At 39.5% G+C, this 20,151-nt stretch overlaps 1 protein-coding gene across 2 annotated transcripts in view; it reads right to left on the bottom strand.

Annotated features, from left to right (window-relative positions):
* Nucleotides 1-521: 521 nt before the first annotated feature.
* LOC114873477 (cuticlin-4) overlaps nt 522-20,151 on the bottom strand; it is a 33,258-nt gene continuing 13,628 nt past the window's right edge. For both annotated transcript variants that reach the window (XM_029181850.2, XM_029181852.2), the window contains exons 4-9: nt 16,817-17,031; nt 4,752-4,919; nt 4,419-4,624; nt 3,860-4,022; nt 3,519-3,704; nt 522-3,378 (exon numbers count right to left, since the gene is read on the bottom strand). In XM_029181850.2, the coding sequence (XP_029037683.2) occupies nt 3,175-3,378; nt 3,519-3,704; nt 3,860-4,022; nt 4,419-4,624; nt 4,752-4,919; nt 16,817-17,031 (1,142 nt within the window). In that variant the 3' untranslated portion in view covers nt 522-3,174. The remainder of the gene's footprint in view (nt 3,379-3,518; nt 3,705-3,859; nt 4,023-4,418; nt 4,625-4,751; nt 4,920-16,816; nt 17,032-20,151) is intronic.

Genomic DNA, 20,151 nt, shown 5'->3' with positions numbered 1-20,151 from the left:
CGGTAAAAAGATGAAAGCATCTTTGAATTTCGTGAATCACTTTGAGCTTAAATGGTTATTCTGTAGTACAGTAATGCTTCGAAATAAGCAAGTGGTCTCTGCTTCGAAATAAGCAACTCGCTATCCCCTCTTCTTTGTTTGAAGTCGCCCGCAAAGTGAGAGGTACGAGAAATGAGTGAGAGGTCCATGAAGGCGAGAAGCCGATGTTTAGGGTAATAAATTTCACGCTCGACTGAGCAGTGACATCGGTTAGTAGAAGAAGGATGGAATATATGTATATAATGCTTTCTATCCTTGTTCAAAAAATAACATCGCTGCTCGGCCGATCACTTTATGATTTGCCGCTACCTCGGATCTCTCACTCGTTTCTCGCGTTCTCTATCGACCCGTTTCGAGAACAAAGTCAAGCCGAATAGCAACCTGCTTCGAAATAAGCAACTGTTCGGTCCCGAGCCACTTGCTTATTTCGAAGCATTACTGTACTTACGTAGTTTGTTTTGGGTTATTGAGACGACATTTTATTTATGGTTACAAGGTTTATTACGTTCTTCGTTATGTACATAAATTCGTTGTAAATCGCTTCGGACAAGGGTCCAGAGAAACATTGCGGGACGTGAAGAAGAATACGCGTATTATTATTTTTTAAAAAAGTACTATAAGTATAAGCATTTTAGTCTCCAATGTCGCTATGAACCAGTGTCACAAGCACGACGAAATGACAACGCTCGTTGGTTATTTATTCGTCGGGCATTTTTGATCTGACGCAGAAATTTTGTGAACTGTTGATCGTTTGAAATTATTGCATGTAATAAGAGACTGGCAAAACATCGTGACGCAGAACCATCCTAAATTTGTTTATGAATTACGTTTCCGTGAAATTCGTAATATGTATAGATAAACATAAAGATTTAAAAAGAAATATAGGTGTGCGGGACGATGTTTATAGTAGAGCTAGACTGGTCAACGAACGTTAGTTCACAGAAAATAACTGTTGTCAGGATCAAACATTTCTATAAACCGAAATCAACTTATACAATTCATTTTTTTTTCGTCTTCTAAATTGTTTTATAACAATTAACGTATTACGAGTGTTACGTTTGCGTGTCTATCTTCCTTTTTTTTCTATTTCCTCTTTATGTGTAAATTTTACGACTGTACCCACCACCATGTTGGACCCAGTTACGCGAATGTTTTGGCAGCGTTTTAGACCCGATATAGAGGAACGACTGTTTGTCGCGCTATACTGTTACTCTTTTTTTTCCCAAAGAACAAAGAAAGAAAGATATACGATCGCAGCGATATCACACGGCGAAAAATCGCTCGTCTGTATCGAGCCTTAGTCTGCCCCTTTTTTGTTCACGATTAAAAACTATAAACTCTCCACGCGGAATATCAGTACTCTCTCGTTTTCCGATTTTTTTTTGCAATTTTCTGTTTCGAAAAAAAGCAAAAGTAATCGTGAAAAGAATACCGATATTGGAGCAGCACCTCGATTTAATTAAACTAGTTTACGTTTAAGCGTTATTATGAATTATACGCTCGCTTATTACCACACTCGTGTTATGTGAGGATCGCGTTGTCGCAGACACGAAATATGCACATTAAGCATTTACCGTCAGAGGTATCAGTTACCGACTGCTGTCCTGACGCTAAACTCTCGATCGATAAAACCAATTAAGCGAAATTAAGATAAATTTTCAATTATTTTCCATCGCAACGTATTCGTTGTAGTTTTAAACACCTGTAGTCTTTGGTGTGTACAATTCGATAAAGTACAGTTCATTTTCCTCGTTTCTGCGGCAACGGGATTTAATCTCACGCGACACGAAGCATTTTTGCCTCGTAGGAAACACGTACAACTCTCTTGTTGCTCGTCAGAAGAATAATTATTCATGAGGAACGTACAGAGACGCGTCTCTGACCGATTAACGGAAGTTGATCTTGTATCTGTAACTCGTTTCTGCTTGATTGAATAGTTAGAAGTAAATCCTGTACATATAATGTATTTTCATTGATTCGACAGGAAGTTGTATTTTTTCTAATACTCTAAACCGGTCGAACGTGAATCTTATCTTTGTTTTATCATTTACTTTAATATTCCTACGAGTTGAAATAAACTTGGTGTATCGGTCAGAGAACGATACGTTTTGAAAGGCGAAAGAAAAGATAGAGCCAAGGGTTGCTTTATGACGTGCCAACACTTGCGAGGAAATTGAGGAAGAAAAAAAGAGGGCAATGTTTAAAGTTCACTGAGGCGTTTGATTCACTTAAACAGTCCTCTGTTTGCTAGTTGATTTCATACCTTAAACGCTAGACTGAGTTGTTCTGCACGGCTGATTTAAGTTAAATTACCAGGGATGATTGTCTACGGACAACAAGTATCCGTGTAGTTTACCTCTTTTCCTTTTTTTTTTTTTTCTTTTAGTGCGATTGCTAGGTTAGCTAGGACAGCGTATACCGGACTAGTATACAGTATGTATAGAATAATAATAATAGTAATAATAATAATAACCATACGATAACATAAATGTATATATTAAAGTTAATCCTAAGGGATTTCGTGTCGATTCGTTTTTAAAATTGTCGAGTTTTAGACGCTAGGATATCTCTAAACTTGGATAATAGGTCATGACACGTGTTAAAGTGAACAATTTCACGATAGGGCAGTGTTAGAAATTTGTATACGTAGAAATAGAAACACAGATGATTTACCAGATGATTGGCAAGATATGAGAAATATACCTATCTCAACGATATACAAGATGTTTGAAAGAAAAGAGCAGAGTAGATAGTAGATGTTAAATTAAAAAAAAAATATTGGCACACTAGTATTTAAAGATTCAGGTATTATAAAAAATATGATTCTTCCTCGAAATCAAATGATTCCGCAAGTAAGCAGAGTGTGTCAATATTTTTTGAAGCGAATCGTGTTCGATCACGTGTCAGGACCCAAGGGTTCTGAGCTATTTCCTCGAAAAGACGATACGTAGCATCGGCAGTTGAGCAAAAGGGTAGTATACCTCCTCGTTTGTATTTTACCTAAATTATCTATGCCTCTATGTAACGAGGCTGACGTAGAACCGATACGTTTTTTGTTTTTTGTTTTTCGTTATCACGTGGCGACAGTTTGTCGTTGAAATTTCTCGTTGCAGTGATAATATATAAGCGAACTTATTAACTGCTGTGACTGTAGGCGGTATTGGTGTAGGGTCCGCTGTAGATGGACGAACCTGTCGTCGACACGGTTTTGTGCCGTCTTTTAGCAAGTAAAACCAAAATTGCCGCGACCACCGCTAACATGAGGATCAAACCCGCGATTGCGATGCCAATGGCGAAGCTTCTTTGAGATATACAGATGCTGTTTGGATCGTCAATAGTCTAGAAATGCAAATAGGAAGGGTGAGAATAGTGAGGAAGGCTTAAAGAAATTCTTTTGAGCGTCGGTAACTCTGTTTCGTAGTCCGTAGTTTAGTTTATGCTATACATAATAAGATGTAAAGTGTAAAAATAAGACTCACCCTTTCTTTGAAGACATCGTCGGTGAACTCTGACTTTGCACCTATATCAGAAGCTTCGTTCACATAGAGCCCGCTATAAACTTCGATTGTTGCTGGTGTTCCTCCATCCAGACCCTCTACACCTTTTGCCACATTGTTGTTCGTAGTATCCCTACGTCGTCTGCTTACCGAATTACAAGCTGGTGGCTGCAACAACAGAATATTGATAACTTGTTTTGAAAGTCTTTCAAAGGATAGTTCCCGCTCTCTTATTCGTATGGAGTTGAAACAGTTATGTAACGTTGTTTGTTGTCCACTCGTACCGGGGTTTACTTTATTATTTATTGTCGAATAATAATTACCGTGTTGGTGCATCCTCCTCCGTGTTTTATGCACAGTCTAACGTTGCATTGATAATACACACTCGCTGTATAAGGGAATTTGTGTGCCTGAAAGTTCACCTTTGCTTCCGTTTTGTCTTCGTTGTACGTGAATTGCCCCATAATCTCTCCGTCGACCGGACAACTAGAACAATAATTATTCGGTGTAATATACAGATCAGTCTATCGTTTCAATTTTAAATGCACATTTAAAGGAAAGGTTAGAAGAATCTTAGATTAAACCTGAAATTTGACTATTTCGTAGAGTACTTGAGTACTAGAGTAACGAACGAGTCGAGAGGGAAAGTGTGCGTGCAACCTGTTGGTCGGATCAGCTGATTTGCTTATGAAAAGAAGTCAGTGAACCGACCCGTTTTGTACCCTCAATTCAGGCCCCCTGAATTATTCATCGTACGTTCTGATGCGAGAGCAGTTTATTTGTACAATCTACAGAATTGTCTTTTTCTTTTCTCCTTTTTCGGTGCATTTTTCTTTGCATTATTAAAAGTTATTTTCGTTTATGGGTTTAAGAGAAACTTACCCCTCGTCATTGATGAGCCTTTGCTCTCCCCATCCTAGACCATCTCGCACCAGACAATCAGAGATCTTCAAACCGAACATTTCTTGTCTGTCGATGCTGATGACCAAGGTCAAAGGGTCTCCGATCTTCACATTTTCCGCCACTTGATGCCTCGTTGGATCTCCGCTGAAGATCTTCATCGTGCATCCTGGCATGGGTGCTGTTGCCTATCAATACACGTTCAATCTTTACCTACTTGTTATTCGCCTCTGAGAATATTCTTCCAGCCTTTTTTAAGCCCAACATCCGGCCTGATGATTCAGTCTTTCAATTTTAAATAAAATTCATGCTTACCTGCAACGGTAGAGACTGCAACATGGCCACGTGGGTCTGATCGTTCGTTACCACTTTGTCTCGAGTCTGGTATCGACATCGCACGTGAAAACCCCTTCCCTGATTGGTCACCAGCTTCAGGTGTGGTTGCACCACTATGGTATTGAAGTATTCGATACCACCGTCGTCCTGCGAACGAAATTTTTCTTTAAATCCCTCTTTATTAAGATCTTCGAACTTAAATTACATCGTCGAAACATTTCCTCTAATCGTTTAACGCTTTAATTTACTTTCAAACACCTTCTTGTTTCTTTTCTAAGTATGTGCTTTTTTCTTTCCACACAGGACTACTCTAATCCTTTCGTTGACCGTTTAAACGAGAGAATGTGTTGATGTATTTCGATGCTGGTTGTTGCAATTCTTATTTACGAGCGTTTCGAGCGCAGATAATGCTGGCTAAGACGACGATCACGTTTCCCTGGACTTTCAGTCCTTCGAGCAATCCGTCTGTCCTTGCACCCTGCTAACAAAAACCGGACCGTTCGCTCCTCGCCTTTTCTGTTCAACAATTCCTTCGTCTCGTTCGTTCGTGCCGCCGAGAATGCTATAGATTCGTCAAGATCGTAGAGATCATTTTTCGATAAATTCATACGTAGAATTTTAATAATTTTGATCGAATTCGCAACGGTGGTACGCCGTTACGATACGTTATTTTGACAACAGTCCTACCCATTAAACACTTCAGTCCAATTAGATAGCTACGTTTGTCTTATCAGTCGCACTCTGCCAATCACAGGGCGCGTTACTTCAGCCCTAGAGTAAATGGGCCAGATGTATCTGATAAAGCCGCTTGCTTCGCGCGGAGGCCAGTCAGACCACTCTTGGGCTTCGAAGGAGCAGAGCTGTTTTTTTTTTTTTTTCGTTTCGATTTGCAAACTTTAGAATAAGAGACATTATGAAAACATTAGCGATTGATTAATTTACTATGATAAAACTTCGGAAATGTTGAAAAGAGATTTTCAATATCCGCGTCAATTTGACGTTTATCCATACAGATAAGTAGCTGTTTCAAATGCAAATAGCTACCGTACTATCGCTTATCGTCTTCTTTATCAACCACTTGCAACGGTAAATATTCAAGAGAGCGTATCAGCGATAGGCAAACGAGAGTTTAATTAAAATTATCGTGAAGTAAGGTGTAGTCAGAATTAATTACAGCAAGTATTCATTGAGGAATACGCAGGATTTAATTGAGAATTTGCGGTGATTCGTTTGAAACGCGGGACAGCTATCCTGGCAAAAAATATCGAAGCTACGCATACATCAGGAGTTGAACCCCTAAATGGAACTCGTTAAAGGTAACAGAAAATGTAAGATGAAGGTAAAATGATGAAGGTACACCGTGTATATCGAGCAGGCAACGACCTTCGACGAAGCCTGCCGTCCGACCTCAACAAGGATACTCGCAATCTGCAGTGCATCGGCCCGAGAGAGCTTCGTCAGATCGGTGACTTTACGTTTCACACCTAAGTACCTAGCAACGAAGCACCGCTTTTATCGTGACGACAGACTGTTCTCTCTCGATAGTGTAGAATTTATTGATTTGCTGGGTATCGTGTTGTCACACGATCTAACTCTAAGCAAAAAACAACAGCTTCCTATCGTTTTTTGGTATTGTATTCCTGCTGCACTCACGCAGACCACCCTGGCGAACGTGATGCATTTTTATGATTTCACCTTCTTCTAAGAAGATTTTTCTGCGGTTTGGTTCGATCATGATTCTTCTCTCGAAGAAATTCTTGGAACGCGGTTTCAGAGGAAGTTGTGTATCTCTTTGTAGTATCCTTTCACGGGACAGCCTCTGTGTGTGTGTGTGTCTCGTATGTTTTATACTTTTCACGTTAGAAAATACTTGTACATCTACGTTCCAGGAAATTTTAACATTCGATCAATGTGGTTTCACTGTTTTCTTCCATTTCTACTGAACGATCATCGGTTTTTCAATACTTGAGATCTTTTCATTTTGAATGTTTCAAACGATGCTTGAACTTTTGATAAATTTATTTTCAAAGTTTCATCGATAAACGAAGCACGTATACCTGAATTGATGTAACTAGAAATTGCGAGAATCATGACCGAAGGTCGATGTCTACGCAATAAACGTGCCTACAACGCAACGGTGTGGTTACAACCACATAGGTATTCATTGCTTGGATGAGGTCATACAGGTCCTCGATTAATCCAATCCACAAGATTATGTAACCCAAACTCTGTACCATCGATCTTCCTCTTTGTCTTCCAATCGTATTAACAATTTCGATATCGTCATTTATTTGGGTGAAAATGTTTACCATCTTCTATTAAGAGACGTTTACTCGACTGGTAGAAGATAAAAAATTCTCTTGGAATGTTGCTTTCCCACGAAAGGATGAGCAATTAAAAACGAAGGAAAAGAAGTCTGTTGAATAGATTCGACTTTCAGCCTCGCCACAATTCGTTTCAGACACTTGGTATATACATATACATCCTGGAGTTTTCGAGGTCGCCGATATGTGAGAATTCCACCTACACAAACGAGTCCAGCCAACAGCTTCAAGATTTTATATATGTGAGAGAGTAGACGCACACGTGTGCAGAAGAAGGTAGTAACAGGAGGGCTGCAGAAGAAAAAGAAGACGAAGAAGACGAAGAAGACGAAGAAGCCGAGAGGATCTTTAAAGTGGACGTTAGGCACTAACTGGCGATGCCTTTGCGCAAACAGCTATATGATGGACGTCCCGTATACGAGAATCGATGCTAATATCTAAGATTAGAGATTATTTTGCGCGAATCATGCGTCATCGTTTCATTTATTTCGAAATTTCCAAGCCTACGATGTATCCGATACACACTTTGATCAACGACAAATTGAAGAGCAATTATTGTGTTACTCGTGAGAAGTGTCTGTGGTCTTTTACCTTTGGGAACGTATATCCAGTATAAGTAGAACACAGGAAACGAAGGTATCTTGGAAAAAGGAATACATCCATTTTTCTACCATAAAACGTGTTGCTGGCTTTACCCACGAGAACGCAAACAAGCTGTTGAAATTCGCAGCTCTATCGAACGAAAACGGGAATTTATTATGATGTACCGTTGGACCGATCCATACATCTTTCTGTACCTATCATAAACTAAAGGCATTGTTCTCGATAACGGTTCAAAAACTCTTCAGAAATTATCATTCTGTCCGTATACCGTTGTACCATGATTGTTTATCGCGCAAAGGGTTCGCTATACCAGCTTTCAAGCGATGACTGGACAACAAGAATGACAAGAGTTGAATTCCATCGATGGATGAGAAGTTATCAAACCGCAATCAAGGCATTCGTGGTATTCCTTTCTTGCCAAGTCGCGTACATCTTATAAAGGAAATTGCCATGATTTCCTTTCCGATCTTTTGTCCACCCACCTCTGCCAATTCACTCGACCTAAAGAAGTGGTTGGAATTTTCGAAAGAACGTCGTTTCATCGATGGAAGGCGATCAAATTGTTTCCAGTTGAATCGGAGAATCATCGACCACCCGGCGAGACTCTAAAACTACTTCTCTTTCAAACTATTCTCAGCAACTCTAAGTATTTGATACTTATAGACCACTTCTTAAAGTGTTATTCTTTGAGGAATCCTGAAACATCCGACCATTCAATTTCGATAAAATCTGGAAATATCTGACCTTCGTTCGCCTCCACATTCTTCGTTCCAGGCTATTCGTATGGATAGTTTTGGGAATTGCTAAAAATCCTGAGCCGCGCAACAAGAATTTTACTTGTTCAATTTAACGATAGTGCTACCATGAGATTTTTCCTGATACGAAACGTAGTAAACGGTTGTTATTACAATCATCTTGATTTCTTTAAAACGATCCTGGCACGAGAATTTGTTCGCGATCCTGAGGCTAGAATGTGTACATTTTTCAGATCATAGCTAGGAATTTTATGCAAATGAACCATCGGCTTACTCATCGCTTTATTATTGTTATTATTATTTTCACTCGAGATACTCTCAGGCTTTTCTCGTAATATTTATTCTCTTCTACACCTGTAATTAGGATAATTTTAATAATATTCCACGCCATGTTCGTTGAAGCGAGAAATCTCGTACAATTTACGATTGAGAAGGTAAAAATTTCATTTGAAACGCGTACACGATTTACCCAGAGACGTATGCAAATGTAGAACCAGTGAATCTTGTTGAGATTGGCCTTGCCTCTAGGATACTTTGTCTATTTATTACGATATATCTAGCAGGCTAGAGCATTTCTTGGGTTCGACGCCCGGTCAGTTCAGGCTGCGACTGCGACTGCGACTGCAGCTGCAACTGCAACTGCACCACCTCGTACGTCGCGCCGCGCCGTGCACTACGAACTGTAGTCCATGTAAACACGATCTTCCTTGTTCTCCAGCTGACTCGGTTTCCTTCCCTATGTTTCTTGAACCTTCAGACGTTTCCAATTTCATTCGTTCTTCCACTTGGTTGCATCTTACAATCATTCGTAGCTATGCTTGCCTAAGGTAACACTGTTCGAAAGTTTTAACCTTCAAGTTAATTTAACTATTAAATTAAGAGAGAAATTTTGATCAGTGCACAAAGGTTAGTTTACGTAGCTATAAATAATGCTGACGCGATCTACGTACGTGTTCACTAGAGTCGACTTTACAACTACATACTGATATCATAATGTGTTTAGTGCTTACGCATCGCTAGACGATGAAACTAGCTATTTATGCCATGTGAAAAAATTCTCTTTTGTCGATATTTTGTCGAGTTGACAATAGCCACTCGTAATCATTCTAATGAGTTATTAATTTTATTATCATATATTTACGAAGCACACTTGTTGGAGAAGTTAGGTAACGTTTGCACACAAGACTATTTGTAATCCATCTTTGTAGAATGTGAATGCTTATAGAAACTGTTGAGTTAGTAAACGTTTCTAAAGGCGTACGTACTTTTTATTTTACATAGTTTGCATAATCCATACGTTTTCTACGCACTGCACATATGTTTATTTTTTTTGAAATTGAACAAACCGTATTGATATGTATATCTTGTGCTGCAGTTTTCCAAAGTGTGCCAATGAAATTCAATGAGTGTTCGTGGAATGCGTGACAACGAGGAACAATATAACGTATGTGACATCATCGATGACATATAAGCACGTTAGGAACACTGTTTCCGTTTTTTGACTTCTTTGTTTTGGATCTGTGTATTTGTAATATTCTATATTGCAACTAAAAATGAAATATAATCTGAAATATCGTTCGACTAATTGATCAAAGAAAACATCGAAGGGGTATTCGAAAGTGAATATTCGCGATTTCACATTTTACCAATTGAATGAAATTAGTTTGCAGTCAACGATTCGATGAATTTCTAGCTAATTTGTTGCTCAACGTGGCATACGGTTTCCTTTCTAATCGTCACACGGAATTTTACTTACAGCTGATGAGATAAAAAACCAACGTCGTGTTCTTTTTTTCTTTTATAAATCGATGGAAGTTGAGTCATTTGGTGAATAAGTGGGCGCAAGGATGTATTCGCGTCGACAAAATTAATTCTAATCGACAAGTGAAAGTCGAAATTCAACTTGTAATAGGTTGAGACAGGCCAAAACAGGTATTTTCGAGTAGGTGGAATTTATTTGAAAAGGTAATCGCGATTCTGACCTCCCTGTTGGCCTTGGGTCTCTTCTCTCTTCAAAGAAATCGAGCTGTTTCATTGCCGACACAAGTTTTTTCCTTGTTCAAATAACTTTTACAAAAAAAAAAAAAGATCAAATTATTGTTTCATGAATAAATACTCGTTAATGCGAGATTTCACTTGTTTATTCGAAAAGACCGGAACCGGATCTTTCTGTTAATTAAAAACGATAAGAAAGTTGTGTAGCCGATGAAGGACTAATCATAAATTAAATTTTGCGGAAGAAAGATAATTCGTACGCAAGTTTTCCTCTCACCGCCTTGCACCGGGTGTTTGTTGTCTGGTAGCGGTCGAACTTCTCGTTCGAAACGAAAGTATCGTCCCGTAGAATGCGGAAGTTGATTGTAAACGAAGGGCAAATAGAAAATTGAAGTAGAGGGTAAGAAAACGGGTTAACGACGAAAAGGAAGAAGAAGAAGAAGAAGAAGGAAATGGAGGATGAAGAAGAGAGTGGAAGGCCGAGTTAATGACGCGAGAACGTTGAGAAGTGATTTCAGCGTTGTCGTTGAACTTGAATTCTTCTTTTCTTTCTTCGACGCGTCATTTCCCTTCGTCTGATTTTCTCCTTATCATGTTTCGTTTAATTCGTTTCAGAACGATTACAATCCTTCTCTTTGATAAATCATTCGTTCAGACAGATCTCGTAAACGTTTAACTTCATCGCCTTTGATTTATCAAATTATTTCGATGCTTTTCTTAGTATTTTCTCAACTATGTAAAGTAAGATTCACGAGTCTTTGGTGCACAGAATCGAACATAAATCTTTGCCAGGAAAGGTCCTAGACAAGGGTCGCTAAGGTATAACTTAATCAAAGCATCCTGTATCTGTCCTTTTCCCACAGTTTATTTCTCCTTTCTGTAATCCTTCTAAAGGATTTATAAACGTAGAGTTATACACTCGTGTTGGTGGTAGGGAAATTATAAATCTCTTCATAATCGTACTTATTCAGGTTGGAATAATTTTTCAAAGGTATATCCACCTTTCTTCGCCTGATCTCTTTAAAAATGAAATTCGTGATGGCTTTAGGAAAGTAACAGGCTTTCTCGAAGAAAAATTGATCAGGGTTTGAGTTTATCTGGACGATCCTGGCTCGACGAGCTCAGGGTGTTAGAGGTCGTCGGTAGTTAGGCGCCAGCATTGTCCAGCGGTGTCTGGAGGAAGAGAAAGGACAGAGAACACGATGTTATTCGTGTCGAATAAAGATGGCAAAAGAGGAGACTACGACGAGACCGGTCTGTGGGTGAAGTTGTACAGTGGATCCTTGCCAGTATTGCGAGCGTCCTCAGTCTGAAAAACTGGCCAACAGATATGGCTGCTGCGCCCTTCTCAGTCAGAGGTCAACGAGACTGGAGGACCCTGTAGCGACTCTTCTCTCAGTTTTTCCAGTGGTTCTCAGATCTTATTATTCCAAAAATGTTCCAGTACATAGATAGATATTTCAGAAAGACTGGTGTTACAATAGCGGTAGTGGATACGTTAACAAGCCAAGTATGTAGCAGTTTAACTTTGAAAAGGGTTGAAATTGCGAACAATAGGCCATTTGACGAAGCGTTCCAAGCAACACGCTCTGATCCACTGTGCAGACAAGAAATATGCACCTTTTTCTTCTTCTTCTTCTTCTTCTTCTTGTTCTTCTTCTTCTTCTTCTTCTTCTTCGAGCCTAGAAGGCTTGCGATGGCCGCGTATACAACAGAGGTTCTCATCTTCTTCCTTCGAAAGGTTTATTTAAGTATGGACAAATTGGTAGTCATCGTGTTTGATCGTTGCCGAAGCTATAAAGATTTCCTCGGTTAGCTGAATCTTTCTGACGATGAACACAGGAAGTCGTTTATTCTTGACGAGGTATTTTTATCCGGTCGATTATTCGACATAAAATGAATTGATGTTTAGAGGAGAGAGGTGTATCGAGGGAAAATATAACGGGTGACGTAACGGTGTTACCTGTCTATTAGACAGGTAATACAGCGTGGCAGAGAAGCTCTGGCGAGCATTAAAATTGTTGGTGTTGGTTTTTCTAGAAGCGACCGTGTGTTGCCATTACACCACCACCACTTAGTTGCCTTCGCCATAGTGTTGGCGGACTAGTGACCTTGGAGTGATTGGAATCCACCTTGAAGTGGATTCGCCAGGAAAGTTGATTTTCAATGACTACTGTCACGACAGTTAACAACTTGTTTCGGTTTCGATGTCGCTGCTCCGCGTAGTCTTTAGATCTTGAAGAGGCATTTTTCTGCAAAGGGAGCTTCTATCGAAATGAAGTTATATAAAAGTGGTTAGCTTGAAGAGGTTCATCGACAGAAATCATCCTGAGTCATGATATAATACAGTTGGTATACACGTTTGAATGGCGAACGAAGAGGAGGAACAAAGAAGTGGCGAAGAGTTTGAGAGGAAAGGAAAGAGGTGAAAGTCGACCATTAATCATTGCGTAGCAAAGGTACCCAGCAAGTATGGATAATCGCATGATGACCACCTTGGACATCCTCGACTTGTTTCTTTCTCACGGTGATACCACACACGAGGAGATTGTAAAGTATCAGCTGGACCACGATCAATTCGAAAATTTACTGAAAAATATAACCTTGGATCGAAATACATCTACTATAATTATTTATTGTCATCGGTCATCGGTCATCGGTCATCGGTTGAAAATCGCGTGTAGTTTTACAAAGGCCGTGGGCTAAACGTATTTTACGATGAAAAGCAATGGTGTATCCTAGCGTATCCTTTTTTGTATAACCATCGGTTACACCTCTCTACTAAGAAGATATTATCTATTTCAAGCGTAGCATCCAACGGGTGGTAATGGTAACATTTGCTTTTACACGGAAATCAACGACGCGGCGTAACGTTTTCTCAACTGAATAATGTATCAATTTCCAATCGTTCACGGTCTTCAGAATATTCCGAATGTTTTCCTTTTCAGGAAAATGAAAAATTACTGTGTTGATGGAACTACGTCTGGGAAACATTGTTACCGGGCGAGATTGTTTTCTGATTCAGCAAAAAATGAAATTGTTCCCTTCTTTTATAAAGAAGAAAAACAGATGGAAGTTGGAAATATTTTAAGAACGAGACAAATTGATTATTCGCACGTATATTTTATGCGATCTTTTCTTCCTTTTCTTAACATCTTTTGCTGTCATAAGTTTCGCATTCTTTCTTGGGGAACGCTCAATCATTTCTCGAAAGTATTCACAAGTGTGTGTACAGTTCTCACAGTAGATCTATTCTAAATTTATGCTGTGTATCCACTTAATCGAATGAAAAGTTATGCGAATTTCCATCGAGTTTCATCGTATGCAGGTGCAACGCTGTATCGGGCAAGGCCATCGTTAAGGATACTAATATGTAGTTAATATCGAGACTTGGAATTTTATGCCAGCAAAATGAATTTATTCCGAGTTGTCGCGGGTTCGCGTTACCCTCGATTCAGCCTTTGTTTCCTCTCACTTTTGTTTTTAAACCTGCGGTTTTTATCATCCACTTTGAGAGCGTGAAGCATGTAATTGTACATTGCAGCTCGGTGAAATTTCATTCCCCACAATTTCTTTACGTCGTGACATGGCGTAAAATTAGTTGGGTATCAGCTGTTCCATCGATCCCTCTTTATCCTTACGATCTAATAAGAAATTTCAATGTTTCTTCATGGGTAACAAAGTTCACGCGTTACAACTTTCATTGACCGTGTAATTTTCTCTCGGTTTAACAGCTGCCATGTGTATCTTTGAAGGAAAAAAAAAAATAATTCATGACGTCGCGAATTGGTTGCATAACATCTTCGAAAGTTTCCAACTGCCACTGGTTTTGGATGTGCAGGGAAAGTTATCGAAAGATTTCGAAAGACAACTGACCGACTTAAATTGTTTCTCTCGAGGATTTCGAGATAAACTCTTCATCGACGAATATGGACGAAACGTTTCATTCGACTGGATGATATCGTGTACGAATGTTTACATTTTATCAAAAGTTATTCGACATTTTTCACCATATGGGGTCTTGTTAAAATGCACGAAGATACCAGGCAGATATCTAAATAGTAAAAATGCAAAGGTAAATACGTGGAATTGCATGACAAAGAATCGTCTTGAAGACTTTTACTTTTACGATCGAAGCGTGGGCTCGCCTCGCTGCCCACGAGCTATCTTCCCACTCGCGGTACAATTTACATTCGACGTATTGCCGAAAAAAGAGCATATCCCTTACTTGCCTACGCAGGAAAAGAAAACATCATTTGCCATCCTAGAGTTCAGATCGAATTATGCATGAAAAAACTTTCAAATTGGTCTTTTGCGAAAGTTTAAAAATCTCATTTACATTCATCGCAAGATGATCTTTCCTTCAGATGAGCCTGTAAAGTTTCAGACTTTCAAAAATAGCTTACGTTCATTTAGAAAACTGCATAATTTCTTTAAATTTAAATTTTTAATTTTATCAACTTGATGAGATTGTGAAACGTTGATTTCATTGTTGATTTTCTTGCGAAAGGATTTTGTTTTCCATCTTATAAGCTAAAAATAGAGTAGAGCAAGGCAAACGAGTTGTAATGCAAATGTTGAATCAGTTCTTAGGAGATCCTGGTCACTTTGTTTGAACGTTTCGAGTTAGAAGCGACGAGGTAAATTACCTTTGCTGCTTTTTCTTCTTCGAACGAAAAGGATGAGTGTACATACTGGTACACAGGTATATGTGTACCTTGGTTGCGTAACGGATTTCTGGACCAGCATTCGAAGAAATCGGTTGTTGGAAAGGATTACGTAAGCAACGAAAACGTTGGCCCAGCTTGACCATGTTAGGTCTCCGTTTTGCCCAGTGCCATTTTTGTGTTGCGTCCCGTTATCTTATTGCAAGTTATTGCAAATGAATACAGTGGATATCTTAAACTAGATTAGGTATCTTACGATCCATGGTAGCTCGCTGGAAGATCAGGCATCGTCCAGGATGTTGAGACTGCCCACAGTTCCTTTAACGCCCACAAGGATCACGAAGAATCGGTGAAGCCGATCAGGTCAAAGACTTACCGAGTTTAACCTTGTCTTACCAAGACAGGACGAATTCTTCCCTTCGGCATTTCAAGTCCTTAAATTATGCAGACTCTTGTGGACCGATTTAAGTATCGTTATTAGCTGGGAGAATCGATTCTTGTCTTCCTCTTCGATCGAATGTTCCTCGATTGTCTCGTTCCACCATTGCGATGCATGAATATGATAAAAATTACAATGCATCGTAACGTTCTTTAGCCTCGCGTTATGATGTCTCATCCTTCGATATACGAAGAATTAACCTCGTTTCCCATACATTCTTCGACGTCGAAGCTTATTGTGAGACATCAAGATAGAAGGTTCCACCACTTTGCCTTTTGCTAGTAACTTAACTTGACTTAACGTTACTAATCCAAATTAACAAGCATAGGTTTATCGATCGTCGGTTAAAAAATAGTATGAAATTGCGAGCAAACGGATGCATTAGCCGTTCAGCTGGAAATCGTGATCCGACAGTTGATTATCGGCAAATAGAAGGAACCAGCGCAACGGTCCGTTAAGGACACGAGCACCACACGCGTTTGCATGCAGCTATGTATATCGCTGACATAAGGCGTAGCAACGTTAGGTTACTGCTGCTGCTGCTGCTGTTGCTGTTGCTGGCATACTACATATCTCTTGTAACGTTTGTAAGAAGAAGGCCGTAAGTCCGGTCACATAACGGTCCAGTTATGGTATGGCGAGGAAGCGATCTCTCGCCTCGACACACGATTCCCTCGTTACACGAACCTGCCCTCCTCCACCATCCTTCGTATTTCCCTTTTGCTTCTTCTTCTTCTTCTTCTTCTTCTCCTTCTTCGTCTATCCGCGTGTACTCACGCGTGCATTCACGCCTCCACGGGTTTTTTCAGCTGGTGCACGGTGTACACGTCGAATCGCATGAGTGATCGTGATCGGTGATCGAACTTCATTCTCGAATACCAAGTCCTTATATACTTTATGTCCTTAAGCTAAAGTTGCCATTTAATTCCAAATTCACCTCAAGAATCGTTTAATCCAAATTGAACAGAACAGACGATAAACGTCCTATTATTAACCATCATCAAACTCTATATTAAACAGCAATTCACCGTTGTTAGTCTCGATCGAGGGTCCATTCTAGATCTCGCAACGGTTAATTATCCCCATTAAAGGGCGTTCAGATATTGAGCAATCAAATGAGAAACTATAATAGCATGAAACAAAGCAAGTTGAAACGATGTTTAAGCTTCACCTACCACCACCAGAAACACTTTATCTAGCTAGTAATTTCATCCGATCATCTGATTTCACGAAATAGAAGGATGTTTTTTATTCGACTTACCAGCTCGGTAGGCATGGTGTTACACGACCTGAGGGGCAGGTTGTAAGTTATAGGGGCTGGTTGACTTCTGTATTCTTGTAGACAAGAACTGTTCTTCGATAAACCCCGTGGATAGACCAGACCATGAAACTCCGTGTTACGCTCGGTCGAAATATGGACGACTATCGACTCGCTCGCACACTCGATCTGCACCGTACTCGCTATCGCAACGGTTGCTGGAAATTTCACAAAAAATGAAAAAAGACGTCATTTTATATTTTTTTTTAATTTTTTAATTTTTTAATTTTTTAATTTTTTAATTTTATCTTTTAGACCTTGGAAAATATTCGCTTGTTGTATTCGAATGACATAACGGTGATTTCGTGATCGATCGATTACAAATATGTAGTTGGCACTCTTATTCTCTCAAGGTGTAACCACTTACCGTTCGATTAGGATCGATTCCAATCGATTCTTTCATTCTGCGAGCGTTGTAGCTTAACTTTTAAATGTTTTGTAATTCGGTCCACGTTTCGCTCGGTCGACGAGCCGCTAACTTCGAGTTTAATAACCTCCCTTCGGTTCGTTGGAATCTTTCAATTCGTATTTGGGTTAAGAATAACAGCTGTTGCGTTTTTCTGACAGATAAATTGGTCAGTGTTTGCTTTTTTTCGGTCATAGTCTTATTTCTATTAGTCTTATTCTGTAATTAATTAGTTGCACAAGTTGTTTCATGCGCCGCATCGTATACAGTTATTTCTACTGCATCGGCCAACGCGTTAACTCCCTCGACTTGAATACCTCAAGTCAGGTTTCAGCAAATATTTAATCTACTCCATAATGGAGTTCATTGAACTCGCGTAAAGTTAAAAGTAAGGAGAAAATAAAAATGTCAATGTGAGAGAAGAATTCATGAAAATCTCAATGTTTTCGAAGCAAATCATCGACTATTAGAGTAAATAGAATTTCATTAGATGGTCGATCCTTAATAGGAAAATCGATTGCCTTATTAGGAATTCACCGACTACGTTTCTACTGTAACGTGATCCTTTTCTTGCTTACAAATTGCCTATGCCAGATGGACATGAAGCCGTTTCTTGCTTGATGCAGGAGATGCAAGAGATGCAAGAGATGCAAGAGATATTGGGAATTGAACGACGTCAAAGGGTCTTCATTGGCCCCTGCTACGAAAGACGAGAGGAAAAAGACGCGACTAGTCAAGTTCACAACTCTCTCATCATTGTCTCTTTATTTTTTTCACGATGATAACGCTCAATTCCAAAGATGACTGTCATTTCGCGTTTACTTGTTAGGTTGTCGTTAATTCTTTAAAAAGGCCAGCTTGTTAGGCAGGTATATTTATAAATTAATTGCACGCAACCGTGTAGCTAGAACGAGAGAATACATTTTTAACCATCAATTATCTTAACAATTAACGTCATGGGATTTCGTAATTAAGACACGGTGCTTCGAGGAGACATTGTTAAACGAACATGTAAAGATTTCTTTGCTTCTGATGATTTGATCGTCAAGAATAAAGAAGATTGCAAATTTTAATAAAAGTTTCAAAGTTACATGATCAAAAATACAATTTGTATTAATTTCTAATTTTAATTAGAACTTATTAACGGAACGTCGATCCTCGAGTATTCTTTCAATAGATCCTAATTAACGGAACAAGGGGTGTGGTAACGAAGGGGAAAACGATTGAAACAATCGCAGAGACGTTTAAAGTTGACAACCCTTTCCCAGGCGCAATCTATGGTGTTGTTTCTTACTGAACGATACGAATGTTTCCCGGCAGTCAACTGAGCCAATTAGCTGCACGCGAAAATCCAACCAGCCTCTTACAATTTTACCTCGATCGATTCGCATAACTGATCGAAGGAAGTAGGTATCAAAGAAGAACTGAAAGAAAAAACAACGTAACGCAAAGATCGACCAATCATTCTTTTTTTTTTCACGCTTCTACGCGATTTATATCGGTTTTTTAGCGCTTCCCCGTAACGAATTCAAGATAAAGCGAAGAACACGGAAGAAGCAAGGATTCACAAGCACGCTTGGAACTTGAACTTTTTCCAAGTATAAATGTTTCCGGTAAAAGGGAAAGAAAACGTTTCTGCTGAACTCTTGGATTGTAATTTGTTCGCGTTTCTGGAAAATAACTGTTCCATTTCTTTTGATCCTTTGTCTTATTAGAATTTTCAATTTCAAATAATGAAAATATTGCGATGAATGCAAATGCATGTAGGAAAACAAAGATACGTTGAAATTCTGTTCGTTGAGAGAGAAAGAAGTAGTGGTATGTTAAAGCGGAGACACGTGCGGCAGTGTGTAAGTCACGCCGGAAGTGGAAGGTACTTGACCTTTAAGGTCCGCTTTCCTGAGCGTGTTCTATCCATTCGAGGTGAATCTCTCAGGATGAGCGAACATAGAAACTACTCGTCCGTGTGTCGTGCGTTCAATTTCCCTTTCTTTCTCTTTCTCTTCCTCATCTATCGTTTGGTTTCTCTGGAATCGTCGTTTCCTCTTTGCCTCCTGAGTCACCCAGAGGTCTCATGGGGTGAAACAAAGGCGTGTATCGAAGCGCAATTTGCAAACGACACGCGAACCTCTCTTACTTTCCGGTTACCAGCATTCTTTTCTTCTTTTTTCTCATTGAAACCCGTTGAAAAGGAAAGGCTACGCTCGCTTTTGTTATTTCTTCGTAGAAAATTTTCATTTTAAGAAGGTTCGAAGAACTTTTGAATTGGAGTAAAGGGTAAAAAATTGAAAAGACAAGAGTGGCGAGAGAGCACGGAGTTATGCAATAGCATTGCGGCTTTCGTGCGTAAGATTTTAATGCACGATGATGAACACGAGTGGCATAAAATATCGACAGCGTAACCGATCGTCGCCTCGCGTCGCGTCGCGTCGCGTCACATCACTTCCTGTCACTTCGATCAATTCTTTTTGTCGATGAAAAGAAATTCCAAGACGATAGCGGTTGGTAATAATCGTAGATTATATCGAAATTTAGTCGATAAAAAGCCTAAAGACATTTTCTCGCGTTGTGCAATCTCTAATTCAGCAACGCTGAACGATCAGCACAATTGCCGACTATCTTTCCAGAGGAAACGGGTTAACGAGCCGAAATTCAGTAAGGCAGGAATCTGCATAATCGTCGAACCGTCTCGTTGCGGACTTGTACCATTACGAAACTTCCGTAGTATTTCGAACATCTGCGAGGAATTAAGAAAGGAAGCACCCAGTAGGCGAGCATTTACACATCGCGCATCGTAGCTCGCACCTAGTTCTTCAGAGATTTTGAAAAATAAAGTTGCACGGAATTTTCATTCCGTGAAAAAATTAGGGAG

This window comes from Osmia bicornis, chromosome 10 (genome assembly GCF_907164935.1).
Source record: "Osmia bicornis bicornis chromosome 10, iOsmBic2.1, whole genome shotgun sequence".
NCBI classification, from domain to species: Eukaryota; Metazoa; Arthropoda; class Insecta; order Hymenoptera; family Megachilidae; genus Osmia; species Osmia bicornis.
This window is presented reverse-complemented; position numbering and strand designations above follow the sequence as displayed.